This window comes from Bombina bombina, chromosome 8, assembly GCF_027579735.1.
Source record: "Bombina bombina isolate aBomBom1 chromosome 8, aBomBom1.pri, whole genome shotgun sequence".
NCBI classification, from domain to species: Eukaryota; Metazoa; Chordata; class Amphibia; order Anura; family Bombinatoridae; genus Bombina; species Bombina bombina.
This window is the reverse complement of record NC_069506.1, coordinates 182,602,045-182,623,515: the sequence shown is the minus strand read 5'-3', so window position 1 is coordinate 182,623,515 and position 21,471 is coordinate 182,602,045. Positions and strand designations below refer to the sequence as shown.

Sequence of the window (21,471 nt, the reverse complement as noted above, 5' to 3'; positions counted from 1 at the left end):
TGTGATATTTGATTCGAATAGTATTTCTAGTCTAATACTGTGTTTTATAAATGTAATATTCGAATTCGAATGTGACATTCGATTCGAATGTGACATTCGATTTGAATATGATATTCGATTTGAATGTGACATTCGAAATAGTGTTTCTAGTCTACAATTGTGTTTTATAAATGTAATATTCAAATTTGAATGTGATATTCGAATGTAACATTTGAATTCGAATGTGACATTCGAAAACTGTAAATAACATTCTAAAATCGAATTTTTAAGAATATTCGTTCTTATCAACATTCTATTATGTAAATCGAATTTCTACAATAACATTCGTTCTAACATTCAAATTCGGATATAAACACATTCGCCCATCCCTAGTAGATACTGTAGATAGATGGACAGACAAACAGACAGACAGATATATATAGAGAGAGATAAATAGATAGATGGATGATAGAGATGATATATATATATATATATATATATATGTATGATAGATAGGTCGATGATAGATAGATAGATGATATATAGATGGATGATAGATAGATAGATAGATAGATAGATAGATGGATGGATAGACAGAGAGACAGACAGACAGAGAGATAGAGAGATAGATAGATAGATAGATCAATAGAAGATATATATATATATATATATATATATATATATAGATAGATTAGATAGATTCGATAGATCGATAGATAGATAGGTAATATATAGATGATAGATGGATGGATAGGTAATAGATACATTGATAGATAGATAGATGATAGGTAGATAGATAGATAGATAGATAGATTGTCGGTAGATCTAATCTATCTGTATATCTCTCTGTCTATCTATAAATATGTTAAACATTTTTCTAATACTTTGCAATAGACAAATGTAAATCTACAATTGGTTACTATGCAAGATGTGCACAAGTATGTGGGTTGTCAGACACAAAACTAACAAGATACCAACATGCCTGATTAAATAGTCGAAACAAGTCTTTGTCCATATGTCCTGCTTTTCAGTGTTCATCTCAATTAAAGCAACTACACGGCAAATCTGCCATAATTCTAGTTTTTCTCGTGTTGTTCTGAGATCAGACTTTATGTGTATTTTGTTCCATGTTTTCTTCAGCTGGGATATCTACACACACAAGTTATAGGGTGCATGTAGTACTAACCCAATATCTTAGCCTGAATGCAAATCCAGAATTCATTTTGCATTTTTTTATGAATGATTATAATAAATCAGAGAACTACATTCTATGGGGCCTATTTAAGAACGTGCAAGTGGACATGATTCAATATTGCGGATTATGTCCGCTAGCAGGGGTGTCAATTAACCCGATCGTATTAGCGCTGCAGAATCTGTTGGCGCTCTACAAATAACCGATAATAATAATAATAATTTCGGGCTCTGTCTGTCTTCCACCTCAGAGAAGGCGGACAGGTTATGGAGCAGTGATCTTTAGACCGCAGCTTCATAACTTGTGTTTTTGGCGAGACTGAAGGCTCAGCAGAAACACGGGGCATCAAGTTCCATACAGAGCTTGATATATAGGCCCCTTTGTGTGCCCATATATTATTTCTGCTGAGGTTACTACCTGACAAATGTAAAGCAGTTCCATTGTGGCCATATAGCATTTTGCTCTGAGTGTTTAAATGATTTGCAGCATAGCAGGCCAGTATTTTTTTTTTATCCAGGCAATCTCCATGCTGAATAAAATGACAAATAGCTAGTGAAAGAAGAGGTCAACCAAAGCACTGACTCCTCAACATCTCTGCTGAAGATTACTATTTATGACTCGTAATATGTGGCTTCCCTGTAGAAACAGTTACATGTTTAATGCAAGTGTAAGGTCCTTTGTGTGACATGTACAATTACAGGTCTGTTCACAGAAAGTAGGTGATAGGGATTATCCGATTCCAAGGAATTAGAATCATTATGATCTGCTTATTGTTTAAAATTATATGAGTAGCTTTCTTAACCCCCCCACACACATACAAGCTGCATAAAGCTATGTTTTCTATTGTACTCTATTGAAATGAAATTGTATACCAAAGCTTCACAGATATGGGGCAGATTTATCATTATCTAGATGTACATGGTATACAGATGGTGAACCTGCTCACCCTGGGATCACAAATTACAGACATAATTTTCCACCATCTTTGTCATTGCACAAGTAGATGTTTGTGCAATGCTGCCACCTTTCTCTCACATAACCAATTCTTAGAGAGAAGGGCTTGTCAATCACCCCAGTCAGATCAGTCTGGCACAGATTAAATAGTTACTTCTTAAATATCAGTTGCAGGCTCACATGAACAAGCCTGCAAACAAAGGGACATTCACCATTTGATAAATCTGTTTCATAGCAGTGGTATCATTTAGCAGCTATTGTAAACTCTTGTTTGTTGCAGACTACCCCTTGTAAATATTACAATTCAGTGTTTTGGAACAAGCTTGTTGTGAAGGTTGTTACATTGTATTATATACACTATAAACACATTCACAAGGTTAAAATTGTAAATCGCCGAACATTTGAATTAAAGTATTAATTCAAATGTTGCTTATAATGGTACTTATCATTTTTTATCCATTGCTTCAAGGCTATATAAGTTCTGAAATCTTATTTCGTCTTTGGAGATAATGTTCTAATTGCAACAATTTTTCTAAGGGACATTAAACCCAAATAAAGAATATAATTTTAAACAACATCCCAATTTACTTTTATTCTCTAATTTGCTTCATTTCTTTAGATATCCTTTGTTAAAGAAATAGCAGTGCACATTGGTGAGCCAATCACATGAGGCATCTATGTGCAGCCACCAATCAGCAACTAATGAGCCTATCTAGATATGCTTTTCAGCAAAGGATATCAAGAGAATTAATTAAATTAAATAATAGAAGTAAATTAAAACATTTTTGCTCTTTGAAAATCATGAAAAACATTTTTTGGGTTTCATGTCCCTTTAAGGGTTAGATTACAAAATTATAAAAAAAACAACATTGTATGAAAAAGTTATACGGCTCAAAGATATGAGGTGTTAGAAAAAAAAAGACAGCCAAAGGGCTTTAACATTAAAATACATACATATACATGTCTAAAGATGTATATGTATGTATATATCAATGTCTATATATGTGTACATGTGTATTTTATGTGTATATATGTATTTACAGATGTATATATGCATATAAACATATAAATACATATGTGTATCTATCTATCTATCTATCTATCTATCTATCTATATATATATATATATATACAGGGAGTGCAGAATTATTAGGCAAATGAGTATTTTGACCACATCATCCTCTTTATGCATGTTGTCTTACTCCAAGCTGTATAGGCTTGAGAGCCTACTACCAATTAAGCATATTAGGTGATGTGCATCTCTGTAATGAGAAGGGGTGTGGTCTAATGACATCAACACCCTATATCAGGTGTGCATTATTATTAGGCAACTTCCTTTCCTTTGGCAAAATGGGTCAAAAGAAGGACTTGACAGGCTCAGAAAAGTCAAAAATAGTGAGATATCTTGCAGAGGGATGCAGCACTCTTAAAATTGCAAAGCTTCTGAAGCGTGATCATCGAACAATCAAGCGTTTCATTCAAAATAGTCAACAGGGTCGCAAGAAGCGTGTGGAAAAACCAAGGCGCAAAATAACTGCCCATGAACTGAGAAAAGTCAAGCGTGCAGCTGCCAAGATGCCACTTGCCACCAGTTTGGCCATATTTCAGAGCTGCAACATCACTGGAGTGCCCAAAAGCACAAGATGTGCAATACTCAGAGACATGGCCAAGGTAAGAAAGGCTGAAAGACGACCACCACTGAACAAGACACACAAGCTGAAACGTCAAGACTGGGCCAAGAAATATCTCAAGACTGATTTTTCTAAGGTTTTATGGACTGATGAAATGAGAGTGAGTCTTGATGGGCCAGATGGATGGGCCCGTGGCTGGATTGGTAAAGGGCAGAGAGCTCCAGTCCGACTCAGACGCCAGCAAGGTGGAGGTGGAGTACTGGTTTGGGCTGGTATCATCAAAAATGAGCTTGTGGGGCCTTTTCGGGTTGAGGATGGAGTCAAGCTCAACTCCCAGTCCTACTGCCAGTTTCTGGAAGACACCTTCTTCAAGCAGTGGTACAGGAAGGAGTCTGCATCCTTCAAGAAAAACATGATTTTCATGCAGGACAATGCTCCATCACACGCGTCCAAGTACTCCACAGCGTGGCTGGCAAGAAAGGGTATAAAAGAAGAAAATCTAATGACATGGCCTCCTTGTTCACCTGATCTGAACCCCATTGAGAACCTGTGGTCCATCATCAAATGTGAGATTTACAAGGAGGGAAAACAGTACACCTCTCTGAACAGTGTCTGGGAGGCTGTGGTTGCTGCTGCACGCAATGTTGATGGTGAACAGATCAAAACACTGACAGAATCCATGGATGGCAGGCTTTTGAGTGTCCTTGCAAAGAAAGGTGGCTATATTGGTCACTGATTTGTTTTTGTTTTGTTTTTGAATGTCAGAAATGTATATTTGTGAATGTTGAGATGTTATATTGGTTTCACTGGTAAAAAATAAATAATTGAAATGGGTATATATTTGTTTTTTGTTAAGTTGCCTAATAATTATGCACAGTAATAGTCACCTGCACACACAGATATCCCCCTAAAATAGCTATAACTAAAAACAAACTAAAAACTACTTCCAAAACTATTCAGCTTTGATATTAATGAGTTTTTTGGGTTCATTGAGAACATGGTTGTTGTTCAATAATAAAATTAATCCTCAAAAATAAAACTTGCCTAATAATTCTGCACTCCCTGTATATATATATATATATATATATATATATATATATATATATATATATATATATATATATATATATGTGTGTGTGTGTGTGTGTGCATTGGTGCCCTTTGCAGTTGAAGGGATACTAAACCCAAATTTCATGATTCAGATAGAGTATGCAGTTTTAAGCAGCTTTCTAATTTACTCCTATTATCAATTTTTCTTTGTTCCCTTGCTATCTTTATTTGAATAAACAGGAATGTAAGCTTAAAGGGACATTAAACCCACATTTTTTCTTTCATGATTCAGATAGAACAAGCAATTTTAAACGACTTTCTAATTTACTTCTATTATCTAATTTGCTTCAAACTCTTGATATCATTTGCTGAAAATCATGTCTAGATAGGCTTAGTAGCTGCTGATTGGTGGCTGCTCATACTGTAGATGCATTGTGTGATTGGCTCACCTTTGTGCATTGTTATTTTTTGAACAAAGGATATCTAAAGAATGAAGCAAATTAGATAATAGAAGTAAGTTGGACTGTTTAAAATTGCATTCTCTATCTGAATCAAGAAAGAACATTTTTGGGTTTAATGTTGCTTTAAGAGTTGACCCTTCTTTGGTTCAGCCCCTGGTTAGCGTTTGCTGATTGGTGAATAAATATTATCATATTTCATATCATATTACAAGTTGAAAGTTATGTCCTGGGTTTGAGCGCAACATGTAACAGCGCTAAAAAGTAAGCGCAACTTGAGACCTGGGCCTCTATTTAACAAAGTCTGTCGGACCTGATCCGACAGTGCGGATCAGGTCCTACAGACCTCGCTGAATACGGAGAGCAATACGCTCTCCGTATTCAGCATTGAACAAGCAGCTCACAAGAGCTGCTGGTGCAACACCGCCCCCTGCAGACTCGCGGCCAATGGCCGCCAGCAGGGGGTGTCAATCAGTCCGATCGTACTCGATCGGGTTGAATTGTGGCGAAGTCTGTCCGCCTGCTCAAAGCAAGCGGACAGGGTTATGTAGCAGCGGTCTTTGTGACCGCTGCTTCATAATTGCCGTTTCCGGCGAGCCTGCAGGCTCGCCAGAAACACGGGGCATCAAGCTTGATAGATAGGCCCCCTGAAGTAAAGTGTCACAGCTTCAAAAAAGTTTAGACTCACATGTACATACTTACATGTATAAATGTATACACTTTCGATCCCTTCCAAGTAAAACACCTCGACAGATAAAATATCTATTTTAAACAAATTTAATATGTGTTAAATACATTTGTTCCTAACTTAGAAGAGAATGTTATTTATTTATATATATATATATATATATATATATATATATATATATATATACATATATATATATATATATATATATATATATATAAAATTCATTAAAATTATGGGGGGAGATAAAAAACTGAAATTAAAATCCTCCATGTCTCAAAATTAAAACAATGTAAATATTTGAATAGGAAATTAGCACATCAAGAATCCCCGCTTGCTTTTTCCCAGAAATACCTCATATACAATGTTACCAATGCACAAGAGAATTCTGGGTAAGTTATGCAAATTCGATATGCAAATTCACAGTTTTTTTGCTTCAAAATAATACTGTTTTAACACAGCTGCAATAATCCTGTTAAAAGGATAGCTGTATTAAAACAGTATTATTTTGAAGCAAAAAAACTGAGAATTTGCATATCTAATTTGCATAACTTACCCAGAATTCTCTTGTGCATTGGTAACATTGTATATGAGTTATTTCTGGTGAAAAGCAAGCGGGGATACTTGCCTAGATGTGCTAATTTCCTATGCAAATATTTACATTGATATATATATATATATATATATATATATATATATATATATATATACAGTATATATTCATATAGATATATATTGTAGCTATAGATATATATTTTAAATATATTTCTATCTATCTATCTATCTATCTATATATATATATATATATATATATATATATTTTTTTTAAACTAAAAAATAGGTGTTTAAAGTATTCTTAATGCACCTTTGGCTTTAGAGCAGTTGTCCTAGCGCACCTTCGGGTAAGCGAGTGGCAGCGCTGTCTGACCTCCAGATGTTAGCACACCTGACATTTTTGCTCTAACATTTTAGTTTCAACACGAGCGTAAGAATAGGAGAGCTATTGATTTGACTTGAGTGGTGTTAGCGCACAGTAGCGCTAATTTTTTTTCTCTGCGCTTTTAATCAAACCCATAATATTTTATTATGTACTGTATGTAACCTTTACAATTCATTGGAGTACATATTGTGGAATTCAGAATCCTGAGCTTTTCACAAGCTACACAGTCATTGCTTGATATGCACAAGAGTTCATTTATATCTGTCTATAAATGGCAGCAGCAAAGGATGTAAAAAAAACAATACCCAAGAGGCAATGCAATGAAATTGTTCGTTATTGATGCATATATAAAACTATTTTAATATCCCTTTAATATCACATAGGTCAAATTCTTTTTATTTGTTATTTCTTCCATCGTGGCTTAATACATTTTCATATATTTACGCCACTTGAGAAAAAGGTAGTCTGTAAACTTGGTAGTTTTGTATATTTATAAGCTCATGCTTATAAAACGCTTTCCTATAATTTATTCATTTTATGATGACTATATTCATATTTACTATTTTGCCCTAGTTTTTGAGGAATGTAGTTGTGGTAACCTCTTTTTCCATTCTGGGAAGTATGACGTAAGTAATTAACCTGACAGATTGCTTCTTTGTAGTGCTTGTTGGCTAATCCATTTCAGTAGTTTTCCATGACAATAATACTACTACTGCAATTTGTGAGCAGAAAATGCCCCTCTCAGTCACAAGCATGTAGGTTCTAATGCACTGACATGAAAAACTCTGTTAAAAAATTAAATCTTCAATGCAAAACTGCCTCTAACATAAATGGGTGGGAGTAAATTCTGTAGTAGGGGTTATGATAAAAAGGGGTTGTGTAGAAGGTTACTGAGGGGATTACCAATGGACGACCATGTACGGGTTTGTTTAGAGATGAGGGGGGTTGAGGTATTGGTGGGACTAAGTCCACCATTTTGTTATTATATTGTAGGGGAATGTTAAAGGTAGGGTTAACAGAGGTGCAAAACTGAGATTAGTGCTAACATTGGTGGGGGATCAGATCAGAATCAGTGGGGGGCATCATAGTTAGGATTAAAGGGCTATAACACTGGAATCTATGTGATAGGTATCAGTGTGTAATATGTGAACCAGTATTAAAAAAGCTGGGGTCAGAATAGCTCTAGCACTTGGTTATAGGGTCATTATTTATAAGCCACATAAATAAAGCGTGAATAAGGGGTTGATCACAATCCATTGGCTGATGCCCTTTCAGTTTTTTTTTCTGGCCTAAAGTCACAGTTCGTTTTGATCAAATCACAATAGCACTTTTTCCTCTCTTTCCTGCAGCTGCGATCGTGTTTTAGGATCCTTGTTTAAAATCCCTTTTTTTTACTATGAGGCTGATCACAATCCATTTTCAAGAGCCTTTTCAAAACCTTTTCAAGGCCAGTTTTGACTTTTCAAATTCAACACCTCAAAGCACTTGATAAAGCCAGAATGATATTTTGGATATCTTTACAACTATTTTAAGACTAGTTGAAAACAATCTATAATCTTGCACATGCACAATATACTCTGAAATGGCCACAGGAGACATTGTAGAACTGTATAAGCATACCTGCTATCAATTCATTAAAGCTCTATTCATCACTATTATACAGGCTGTCTACAGTGGATACACATTTACATATGTATAGGTTCTTGTGTTGAGTATCTAATATCCTGTACAGCTAAAGGAATCTGTAAGAAAAGTCACATCAGAAGCCAGCATCTACAAATGGAGTGAAACAATCTCTTTCTATGAATGTTTGATTCTTAAGTCATGATTGTCATTACTGGCATCTTTATAACCGGCCTTTAAAATGAGATCATGCAATGTGAGTTTCAAAAGAACCCATTGCAATTCATTTCCGTCTTCATCACTGCTAAACCATCTGAATGCAATTTGTTTGTTACCATGATGGGCATATTAGGCACAATTATTTATTCGCTATATTGTCACTGTTAATATTTCACAAGTATTGTTGTACCAAAATTTATTTTTAGTGCTTGTCAAAGCATTGTTTCCAGTTTGGTGTGATCAAAATGGAGACTATGGGGTATATTTATGAAGCAGCGGATGCTGCGTATTCCGTCTGAGTCTTTAGGCTCACCGGAAATGTAAGTTATCACTGCTCTTTAACTCGTCCGCCACCTCCGAGGTGGCGCACAGCAATCATGATTGACGCCCCCTGCTAGCAGCCAATTGGCTGCGAATGTGCAGGGGGTGGCATTGCACAAGCATTTCACTAAAATTGCTTGTGCAATGTTAAATGCCTACAGCATATGCTGTTGGCATTTAGCGATGTTGGGCAGACATTATTGCTACAGCTGATCATGTCCATCCGAAAGTTTTTAAATCTAGTCCTATGAGTTTCTATTAAAAGGACTTTTCTTACACTGGATTTTAAAAGTACTGAAACTACATAGTGTGAACTCAGTCCCTCACTACATGCTATATGTTTAGATGTTCAAATGAGATTGCACTTTTATGACCGAGTTTTTATAGGGGAAGCTCCTCACATTCACGAAGGCATGTTCCTCTTTAGAGTTCAATTATGTAGTCGCAAGCAGTGTTCCCTATAAGGACAGTTTTGTGTGCAGCCCAGCAGTAAAACAGTTAACAAGAGTACCATACATTGCCATCTGCATTGTGCAGTGTTTGCTAATTGCAGGGTGTGGTTACCTAATTAACTGTTTCACTGCTGGGCCGCACACAAAACTGGCCTTAGAGGGAACACTGGTCGCAAGCACTGTAAAATGCACTGGTCCTGAAGGTGCAATCTTGTTTAAATATCTTCTATATGGGTTCACACTTTCTAGTTTCAGTACTTTTAAAATCCAGTATAAGAAGGCATCATAAGTCCTTTTATTAAAACCGTAGTCTCCCTCTTGTTTAAAGATGACTCCAAAACAGAAAGGGTGCTTTTGCAAACAATAAAAATAGACATTTTACAAACAGAACTTGTCATATATTTAAAGTTACAATATAGAGATTGAGCAATTGTGCCAGTATGCCCATCATGCCAACATACAAATGGCATTCAGATGGTGAGGATGGAAACCGATTGCAATAGGATAACCTCACACATGTAAATGAGCATTTCCCTTAAACATTAAACAAAAGGGTTCATTTTAAAGCCCTATTGTATCTGTCAGTTTCGGGTGACCTCCCAGTTTCAATCTCAAAAACAGGTACTTAACACACAAAGAGGCCTTTTAAGGAACTTTTCTGTTGAAAATGCATTCTTGGCTGGCGGCTTTCAACACACAAATCCATTTTGCTTTGTGATCACTCTGCTGTGTAAAATCTACAGCCTTTGTCATATTGGCTCTTTTATAATTACCTGCATAGCATGTGGGTCATATTTATTCCAAGGGCTTGTTCATGCTAAACAGCGATTGCTTGCGATATAGGAAGCTTGTGATTATACTTTACAGCTCTTAGGTTCAGACAAATGCAGTAGTGGAGCAGTGTCATGATGAAGCTGGATCGTACACATTAAAGGCTGTGACACACTGCAAGCGATGTGGTGGTGTGAGGCGAAGCAGCTGCTTCGCGTCGCATCGCTTCTGAAGTTCAGATATTTCATCTCTAAAGCCCGTGACACACTGCAAGCGATGCGGAGCGAGGCGAAGCAGCTGCTTCGCTCCTCGTCGCATCGCTTCTGAAGTTCAAATATTTCATCTTTGAGCGCTCAGCTACGCGTCCTGACGCAGCAGAGTGCTCAGAGATGAAAAGGCAGGACACACTGAGCGCACACAGCTGCATGTACATGCTGCGCGTCGCTCTGCTTGCAGTGTGTCACAGCCTTAAGTGCTCAGCTACGCGACCTGACGCAGCAGAGTGCTCAGAGATGAAAAGGCAGGACACACTGAGCGCGCACAGCTGCATCTACACGCTGCACGCCGCTCCGCTTGCAGGGTGTCACAGCCTTAAACGTGATATTCATGTGAGTAAGAATCAGCCCAGTGCCCAACTAATGCAAACTCCAGAAATCAGCAGGGCAACCCTCACTTGCTAAATTGTGTTCCCTCAGAAGTATTGTGTTTAAAGTAAAATATCTTCAATTTTGGCAACAAGAGATTTTTATCTTTTTTTTTCTTCCCCCCACTGTTTTACGTATGTAGTGACATTGTCTAGTCTGGATACTGAATAAAAATATAAATTTTACAAAATGAGCCTGTGTGTTCATTTCATAGTGCTAATTTGCGATGTCATGTGTAGAATATGGAGCCGATTTACTAAAGTGCAGATGGACATGATACGATGTAGCTGTCTGCATTTACCATTGCACAAGCAGTTCTTGTGAACTGCTTGTGCAATGCCGCCCCCTGCAGATTTGCAGCCAATCAGCCGCTAGCAAGGGGTGTCAATCAGCCCGATTGTATAGGATTGTATAGGATCGGGTGGATTGAAGACCGTAGCCTCAGAGGCAGCGGGCCAGTTATGGAGCAGCGGAAACAGGGGCATCAAGCTCCATTCAGAGCTTGATAATTCGGCGACTATGTATTAAAAGATTTAAACTCCAAAAACCACCCACATTATGATGAAAAAAGCCAACAACTTAAAAAAATGTGGTAGTTGAAATAAATGATCCCAGAAATAACAAATAGACACAAACTTGTACAATTTGTAAAATATATTTCTGCTTTACACGGAGTGCTATCTTATCTAGGGGCAGATTTGCTTGTTTACAGGGGCACATTAAATAACCAGTCATTTGTAATGTGAGCGGTTTCACTTTGCGCTAGAAATAATTAACCAGAGATCATATATATATATTTATAGAGAAAACACAGCCCCCCCATTGACCTCCATGTAAAGGCACTTTCAGTCCCTTCACTTTAGCCCCTTATAACTACTTTGTGCAGTTTTTATTAATAAATAAAGATGCTCATGTTTTTATTTAATGAAACTCTACTGCCCTCTTTATTTGGAGGGCAATTGAGGCAATTTTTTTTCATTAACAAGAGATCTAATCTCTGGTTAATGATTTCTAGTGCAAAGTGAAACCGCAAGCTCACGGTCACGTTAACCAGCCACTTGTAATGGCTGTTTAACATGGGTCCATAAACAGGCAAATTTGCCCCATTACGGGTGCGTGATAGTGTTCCTCTCGTAGTCTAGCCCTAAGATCATGTTAAAGGAACATTCTGCTGAGTAATTTACAAGAGCAAGTTATTTCTGACCCACGATTACTATTTGCACTTTACCTATGTGTTTAACCCCTTATTAAGCTAGTGATGCAATAATTACACACAGTGTGTGCAAGTCATTTTTGCATTAACATTTCCCTTTAAATACAAGCTAAGTCAATAGTAGTTAATGCAGTCTCAAAAAAATGAACCTATAATCAGCCTTAGTAAGTAATATTTTTTTTGCCAAATAAATTTTACAGAATTGCATGTGAAAATAGATGGTAATTTTCTCAGTAGAAGTGCAAAAGGTTTTGACAAGTGGGAATTAATTTAGTGATGTTCTTTATACGATTCTGATTACCCACAAAATGTTCTCTTAGCATATTTTAGTAAAATTCAGGCTGATTTATTTGCTGTATTACATTTAATGCACTCTTCCTACAGTTCACTTTACACTATTACTACTGTAAGCTCTAAGAAATCTTTCTTTCAAGGTAACCCTTAAAAACTACCCCTGTGACTTCCATCTAAATCATGGGCTAATAGACGCATGACAACCGTGCTGGGGAAATCTTTGATGTTCTTAATGATAATGAGTCTGCAGGAGTGAAAAACTAATCTGTATTTCTAATGAGACTTCAAAGAGTGTCTTTACATCTTTTGATGTTTTAAGACCTATCTCTATCTTCTAGAAGTTGACTCCTATTTCTCACACAGGTTCCTATGCTGGAGCTGTTGTAGCCATGCCATTGGCCGGTGTACTTGTGCAATATTCAGGATGGAGTTCTGTCTTTTATGTATATGGTAAGTAACCAGTCACTGATCCATGAAATTATACAAATTGGGGCATATTTAAATATTTATTTTCTACATGTTAGCACAATGCAATTACCTATTTTCAAAACTGAAGCCATCTTAGCCATTGGAAAAAACACGTTTTCAAATTGATTTCCTAACGGCTAGATTTAGAGTTTGGCGTTAGCCGTCAAAAGCAGCGTTAAGGGGTCCTAATGCTGCTTTTTACTGCCCGCTGGTGTTTAGAGTCAGGCAGGAAAGGGTCTACCGCTCACTTTCTTTCCGCGACTCCAGGCTAACACAGATCCCCTTACGTCAATTGCGTATCCTATCTTTTCTATGGGATTTGCCTAACGCTGGTATTTGGAGTGTTGGAAGAAGTGAGCGGTAGAGCCTCTACCGACAAGACTCCTACCGCCAAAATAAGTCAGTAGTTAAAAGCTTTATGGGCTAACGCCGGAACATAAAGCTCTTAACTACTGTGCTATAAAGTACACTAACACCCATAAACTACCTATGTACCCCTAACCCGAGGCCCCCCCCCCACATTGCAAACCCTCTAATAAAAATTTTTAACCCCTAATCTGCCGACCGGACACCGCCACCACCTACATTATAGCTATGAACCCCTAATCTGCTGTCCCTAACATCGCCGACACCTACATTATATTTATTAACCCCTAATCTGCCCCCCCCCCAACGTCGCCACCACCTAACTACAATTATTAACCCCTAATCTGCCGACCGGACATCACCGCCACTATAATAAATGTATTAACCCCTAAACCGCCGCACTCCCGCCTCACAAACACTAGAATAAATGTTATTAACCCCTAATCTGCCCATCGCTGCCACCTACCTACAATTATTAACCGCCCCCAATGTCGCCGCTACTATAATAAAGTTATTAACCCCTAAACCTAAATCTAACCCTAACCCTAACACCCCCTAACATAAATATAATTTAAATAAAACAAAATAATATTCCTATAATTAAATAAATTAATCCTATTTAAAACTAAATATTTACCTAGAAAATAAACCCTAATATAGCTACAATATAACTAATTACATTGTATCTATTTTAGGATTTATATTTATTTTACAGGCAACTTTGTATTTATTTTAACTAGGTACAATAGCTATTAAATAGTTAATAACTATTTAATAGCTACCTAGTTAAAATAATTACAAAATTACCTGTGAAATAAATCCTAACCTAAGTTACAATTAAACCTAACACTACACTATCATTACATTAATTAAATAAATTAACTACAATTACCTACAATTAAATTTAATTAAATAAACTAAACTATAGTACAAAAAAAACAAACACTAAATTACAGAAAATAAAAAAAATTACAAGAAGTTTAAACTAATTACACCTAATCTAAGCCCCCTAATAAAATAAAAAGCCCCCCAAAATAAAAAAATGCCCTACCCTATTCTAAATGACAAAGTAATCAGCTCTTTTACCAGCCCTTAAAAGGGCTTTTTGCGGGGCATTGCCCCAAAGTAATCAGCTCTTTTACCTGTAAAAAAAAAATACAACCCTCCAACATTAAAACCCACCACCCACATACCCCTACTATAAGCCACCCAAACCCCCCTTAAAAAAAACCTAACACTAACCCCCTGAAGATCTCCCTACCTTGAGTCATCTTCACCCAACCGGGCCGAAATCTTCATCCAAGGTGCGCAGAAGAGGTCCTTCATCCGGTAGAAGTCTTCATCCAGGCGGCGTCTTCAATCTTCATCCATCCGGAGCGGAGCCATCTTCCAAGGAGCCAACGCGGAGCCATCCTCTTCATCCGGAGTCTTCTTACACAATGACGGTACCTTTAAGTGACGTCATCCAAGATGGCGTCCCTTCAATTCTGATTGGCTGATAGGATTCTATCAGCCAATCGGAATTAAGGTAGGAAAAATCTGATTGGCTGATTCAATCAGCCAATCAGATTGAAGTTCAATCCGATTGGCTGATCCAATCAGCCAATCGGATTGAGCTCGCATTCTATTGGCTGTTCCAATCAGCCAATAGAATGCGAGCTCAATCAGATTGGCTGATTGGCTATCAGCCAATTGGAATTGAAGGGACGCCATCTTGGATGATGTCACTTAAAGGTACCGTCATTGTGTAAGAAGACTCCGGATGAAGAGGATGGCTCCACGTCGGCTCCTTGGAAGATGGCTCCGCTCCGCTCCAGATGGATGAAGATTGAAGGCGCCGCCTGGATGAAGACTTCTACCGGATGAAGGACCTCTTCTGCGCACCTTGGATGAAGATTTCGGCCCGGTTGGGTGAAGATGACTCAAGGTAGGGAGATCTTCAGGGGGTTAGTGTTAGGTTTTTTTAAGGGGGGTTTGGGTGGGTTAGAGTAGGGGTATGTGGGTGGTGGGTTGTAATGTTGGGGGGGGTGTATTTTTTTTTACAGGTAAAAGAGCTGATTACTTTGGGCAATGCCCCGCAAAAAGCCCTTTTAAAGGCTGGTAAAATAGCTGATTACTTTGTCATTTAGAATAGGGTAGGGCATTTTTTTTATTTTGGGGGGCTTTATTATTTTATTAGGGGGCTTACATTAGGTGTAATTAGCTTAAACTTCTTGTAATTTGTTTTATTTTCTGTAATTTAGTGTTTGTTTTTTTGTATTATAGTTTAGTTTATTTAATTAAATTTAATTGTAGGTAATTGTATTTAATTTATTTAATTAATTTAATGATAGTGTAGTGTTAGGTTTAATTGTAACAGGTTAGGATTTATTTCACAGGTAATTTTGTAATTATTTTAACTAGGTAGCTATTAAATAGTTATTAACTATTTAATAGCTATTGTACCTAGTTAAAATAAATACAAAGTTGCCTGTAAAATAAATATAAATCCTAAAATAGATACAATGTAATTCTTAGTTATATTGTAGCTATATTAGGGTTTATTTTCTAGGTAAGTATTTAGTCTTAAATAGTATTAATTTATTTAATTATAGGAATATTATTTCGTTTTATTTAAATTATATTTGTGTTAGGGGGGTGTTAGGGTTAGGGTTAGATTTAGGTTTAGGGGTTAATAACTTTATTATAGTAGCGGCGACGTTGGGGGCAGCAGATTGGGGGTTAATAATTGTAGGTAGGTGGCGGCGATGTTAGGGAGGGCAGATTAGGGGTTAATAACATTTATTCTAGTGTTTGCGAGGCGGTAGTGCGGCGGTTTAGGGGTTAATACATTTATTATAGTGGCGGCGAGGTCCGGTCGGCAGATTAGGGGTTAATAAGTGTAGGTAGGTGGCGGTGACGTTGGGGGGGCAGATTAGGGGGTAATAAATATAATATAGGTGTTGGCGATGTTAGGGGCAGTAGATTAGGGGTTCATGGCTATAATGTAGGTGGCAGCGGTGTCCGGCGCGGCAGATTAGGGGTTAATAATATAATGTAGGTATCAGCAATAGCGGGGCAGCAGATTGGGGTTAATAAGTGTAAGGTTAGGGGTGTTTAGACTCGGGTTCATGTTAGGGTGTTAGGTGTAGACTTAGAGAGTGTTTCCCCATAGGAAACAATGGGGCTGCGTTAGGAGCTGAACGCTGCTTTTTTGCAGGTGTTAGTTTTTTTTTCAGCCAGCTCAGCCCCATTGTTTCCTATGGGGATATCGTGCTCAAGCACGTTTTTCCAGTTTACCGCTACCGTAGGCAACGCTGGTATTGAAGGTTGAAGTGGCGTTAAATTATGCTCAATGCTCCCTTTTCTGAGCCTAACGCAGCCACTCAGACAACTCTAAATACCAGCGTTGTCTTAAGGGTGCGCTGGAAAAAAAAGCAGCGTTAGCACCGCGGGTCTTTACTGACAAAACTCTAAATCTAGCCGTAAGACTTTTAAAGTGTAATCTCATCAGATTATTATCATTAAAGAAAAAAAATATTTTTTCCAACAAATGTCTTTGCACTGCGTATTCTCATTTTGAAACTCAGTTTCAGCCATTTTCCCATTCCACATCCATTCCACATCTAGGCTTCTTGCACTCTTTATTGGCATATTCTCAGTTCCCATTTTAACAAACTATCACTTCCTGGTTTAAGTTAAAGAACATGTTTAAGCTATCAAATAAAATATGATTGCATTGATATTGGATCATGGTTGCTGTCAAGTGAGTGTTTGGTTATTTAGAAAATTTGTTTAAAACATTATAATTATATGATAGTGAATTGGCTAATTTCACACATCTTACCAATGATGGCATCTAGAATACTGTAAAACAAACAACAACAGTAAATAGTAAAATCAGAGTCTCCAAACCTGGTCACAGTTTAGAAGGTTTTGCCTTCACTGCTCTCTTAATCTCATAAAGTAAACACCCATCTATGACCCACTCTGATTCCCCAATTCAATATCTATAAAGTTTTAAAACTGTTAAGCCATGTGAAAATGTACATGTCAAAAAGGAAATGGAATCAGTAATATAATACATTCTTCTGTAATGCAGGGAGTTTTGGTATAACATGGTACATGTTTTGGATTCTTGTGTCTTATGAAAGTCCTGCAGAGCATCCAACCATATCTGAAGAGGAAAAAAAATACATTGAGGAAAGCATTGGGGAAAGCACAGGCTTTATGAACCCACTTGTGGTAAGTTCACTATACCCAATTAATTTAGTGTGATGCTAGACATTTCCTTGTTAACATAGGGCAAGATTACAAGTGGAGCGCTTTATATTGCTTTCATAAACGCGATATTAGCGATCCATTTTGTAATACCAGCGCACAATAATGTGCACTGGTATTACAAGTTAGCCGCAATGTGAATGTGAGCTGGCGTTCACATTTCTAGGAAGTATTGTGCTCATGAAAGCGCGCTTCCATAGGCGTTAACACATATTAACACATAAATGTATATTATATCAGCATATACATATATATTTACTGGGAACACACAGTTCCCATTGACCGCAATGTAAAGGCACTTTTTAGTGTCGTATTTTTCTGACACCCCACTTTAACCCCAAAATACTGCATAGTGCAGTACATTTATTAAAAAATAAAGATGCTGCCATCTTAATTTTTTAATAAACTACACTAGACAGTATTTTGGGGCAGTTGAGGCAGATTTATAAAATTAACCAGAGATCCGATCTCTGTTTGATTTTATAAGAGCTAATTGCTACCGTGAGCGTGCAGTAGCAATAACCAGCCACCTGTAATGGCTGAATAATTATTGCACTTCTGCAAACGGGCAAATTTGCCTGTTTGCGGGAGTGCAATAATTTAGTGCTCCACTTGTAATCTAGTCCTATTTTGGGGACATTTGGGGCAGATTTATAAAATTAAACAGAGATCCGATCTCTGGTTAATTTTACAAGTGCTAATTGCTACCGCACGCTTGAGGCAGCAATAACCAGCCACTTGTAATGGCTGGTTAATTATTGCACTCCCGCTAACAGGCTAATTTGCCCGTTTGCGGGAGCGCAATAATTTTGTGCTCCACTTGTAATCTAGCCCACAGTGTCAAAAGAGCAGAGATTAGCTTGCAGAATATCACATCTCCCAACATTACAATTATTTATCTCAAAATTGTCTTTGAAGTCCAGGGAGATTTGTTTGGTCCATGGATGTGACCAGGTAGCTCGAGGAAGGGGCAACACTGTCTGGGGCATGGTTAATGATTCAGGGAGAAGTCAGCTCTAGAGTATTACATTTGTAGTTTTTTATGGACATAAGGTCTTGCTGATCTATATAAAAGTGCCTTTTACGACAGTCATCACAATCAAATGAAGCACCTTTGGCTCATGTGTTTGCGTAAGTAGTAAAATGTATAATTCCCTCTATATTGCAACTGTTGGGACCTCCTGACCCATGTTTCATATAAAAACTGACCCCCCCCCCCCACAATAAATAATTGCTAGAATCTAGTTTTGAAGACCTTTTGGAATATGGTGCATTGAGAAGGGATGCTGTCTCAGGAACCTTTCAGTTTGTAGGGAGGTTGGTCACGTGGAGGTTATCATGTGAGATGTGTTCCTTTTGTTCCTTTGCCTGGGTTATTCCTTAGAATAAAAACCTTGCAATGGGTGCCAGTATCACTATGAAGATTGGCCCTTGTGTGGGTAATTAATTAAGTAGGAGGAGTATGCAATAATGATTCAACCTCTATGTGCTGAGCAGAGATGTTGGATGAGAGGAGTGTTTATTTAATGTGTACTACCAGAATCAATATAGACACAAGCATTTAAATGTAGTGTGCCACATGCAATTCTTTTATAGCACAGTTGCACCTGATTTTATAACTTATTACCAAACAAAAGCTGGTGTTAAGCTGAATGGGATACCACTTGCATAATGACTTGTCAATAAGGGGGTGCATCTGAATTGATATGACATGTAAACTTGTTGTTACCTCCCCCATAAAAAATATAGGCTTGTACAAATTTGAAAGGATTGTTGGTATTTCCTTCCTGACAGGGCTAGGTTTAATCCTTGCAATATATTTGGAAACATGGGATGTGACATTACATAAGAACAACTTTACCAGTCTGGTCTTCTAACTCTCATATTGATTTGTTTGTATGGTTTTTTTTTTGCATTGTGGCATGTTCAAGACAGGCTTAATTTTATCAATGCTGCAAAAATCCCAGTTGTTTGGATTACTATTAATGATGTCAATATTATGCTTTGTTTCAGAAATTTAAGGCTCCATGGAGAAAGTTTTTCACTTCTATGCCGGTCTATGCTATCATTGTTGCAAATTTTTGCCGTAGCTGGACCTTCTATCTGCTACTTATTAGCCAACCTGCTTACTTTGAAGAAGTGTTTGGTTTTGAAATAAGTAAGGTATGTTTGTATCACAAATACTGTCTATAAATATTACTGTATAGAATATAAAGAAACCCATCCTATTTGCACCTTGTAAAAATGTGACAGTGTCCTATTTAAATGAAAACATAGCAGAAAGCTGTGTGACAGAAGTGTCAGGGGAGAAGACAGGCCTCAAATGAAATTATCCTTCTGTTAAAGATGCAGGAAAGAAATCTGTATCAAGTGGAAATTAAAAATGGTTTACACATAATCGTGTACTGTACTTCATAAAATTTCTCCCTGTGGAATTGTTGGTGTCAGATTATCTCTTGAGACATAAATTAATGAGTTTTATAAAGGAAGTAAGTGGGCTGATGTAGTTATGTTTCTTTTTCTTTTCCTTAATAGCTACAATATATTACAACTAAAGAACATAATAAGATGATTATTTGTTTTTTGACAAACAAGATGCAGTGGTCCATGCTCAGGTGTAGGATGGGAAATCATTTATTTGTACTAACTATTTCCCAAGCCTAAAGGCCAATTGATCAAAAACTTGCTGCCATGAAGATCAAAATATTTGGGATTTTTTTTATAGTTTATATTGTAATATATGTGTTTCTCCTTCACATACTGAACCTTGCATAGTGAGATAAACATCTCTCAAGGTAAAATTTCAGTTTCTAAAAATATTTGAGGGATCTTGCCGTGCCGGGGAGACTTTTTAGACCACCTCACCAGAGCAGAGAGCATTAGATCATTGGGTCCCAAGTCATGAGGATGTTTACATTTTTAAGTATAATATTTCACCATGAGGTTGGTTCACATTTTAAGGATGTTGTTGAGAATTATTAGTAGTATTTTTATGTGGACACAAACCTGCTGAGGCGGCGGACAGAAATCAACAGAAATCAACCTGATCAAACACGATCGGGTTGATTGACACCCCCTGCTAGCGGCCAATTGGACGCAAATCTGCAGGGGGTGGTATTGCACCAGCAGTTCACTAGAACTGTTGGTGCAATGATAAATGGTGAGAGCGTATGCTGTTAGCATTTATCGATGTGCAGCGGACATGATCCGCAATATCGGATCATGTCCGCTCGCACAATGATAATTCGGCCCCTAAGTGTCAATTCAAATTTAAATTGAACTTGTTTGTGCTTCAAGACATTTGAACTGTAATCAGCCAGTGAGTTGCAAATTGTATGTGTATTCATTACTTTCAATTGAAAGGATCTCACATCTTGAAAGCTTATATGAACTTTAGAGGGAGGTGAGACGAATAGCTAGCTAATACCTCTTGCCTCCATGCAACTGATACATTTGTGGGTGATTTTATTTAATTAAAGCTCTGTTTCACTAAAGAATGCATTGGTTTACTTCCTTGATTTCTAAAGAAAGTATTTTTGATGAACAGGTTGGACTTCTCTCAGCCCTACCACACTTGGTTATGACTATAATAGTGCCAATAGGGGGACAGATAGCTGACTTCCTGCGTACGAAACGTATTATGTCAACAACAAATGTTCGCAAAATGATGAACTGTGGAGGTGAGTAAATATATATGTAATATAAGATGCTAAAAGCTCACATATTCAAAGAAGCTCTATAATGTCTCCTACATACTCAATGAGACAAACAGTTGTTTAGCAGGTCCATATCGTTGCCAGACTAATGTTATCCAACCCTTTCTGCTTAATGATCATCACCACCTACAAAGCAATTATCACCACAAGAATAATGTCTGTACTTCTCACTCTATCTATCTCTCTCTTTCTTCCTTTATGTATTTATTCTTGCATTCATTTATATTTGTAC

The 21,471-nt window shown here is 37.2% G+C and overlaps 1 protein-coding gene across 1 annotated transcript in view; it reads left to right on the top strand.

Annotated features, from left to right (window-relative positions):
- SLC17A7 (solute carrier family 17 member 7) overlaps positions 1 to 21,471 on the top strand; it is a 140,651-nt gene that overhangs the window by 77,379 nt on the left and 41,801 nt on the right. Inside the window, exons 7-10 of the mRNA XM_053691050.1 lie at positions 12,793 to 12,879; positions 17,345 to 17,487; positions 19,537 to 19,686; positions 21,071 to 21,203. Coding sequence (XP_053547025.1) covers positions 12,793 to 12,879; positions 17,345 to 17,487; positions 19,537 to 19,686; positions 21,071 to 21,203 — 513 coding nt within the window. The remainder of the gene's footprint in view (positions 1 to 12,792; positions 12,880 to 17,344; positions 17,488 to 19,536; positions 19,687 to 21,070; positions 21,204 to 21,471) is intronic.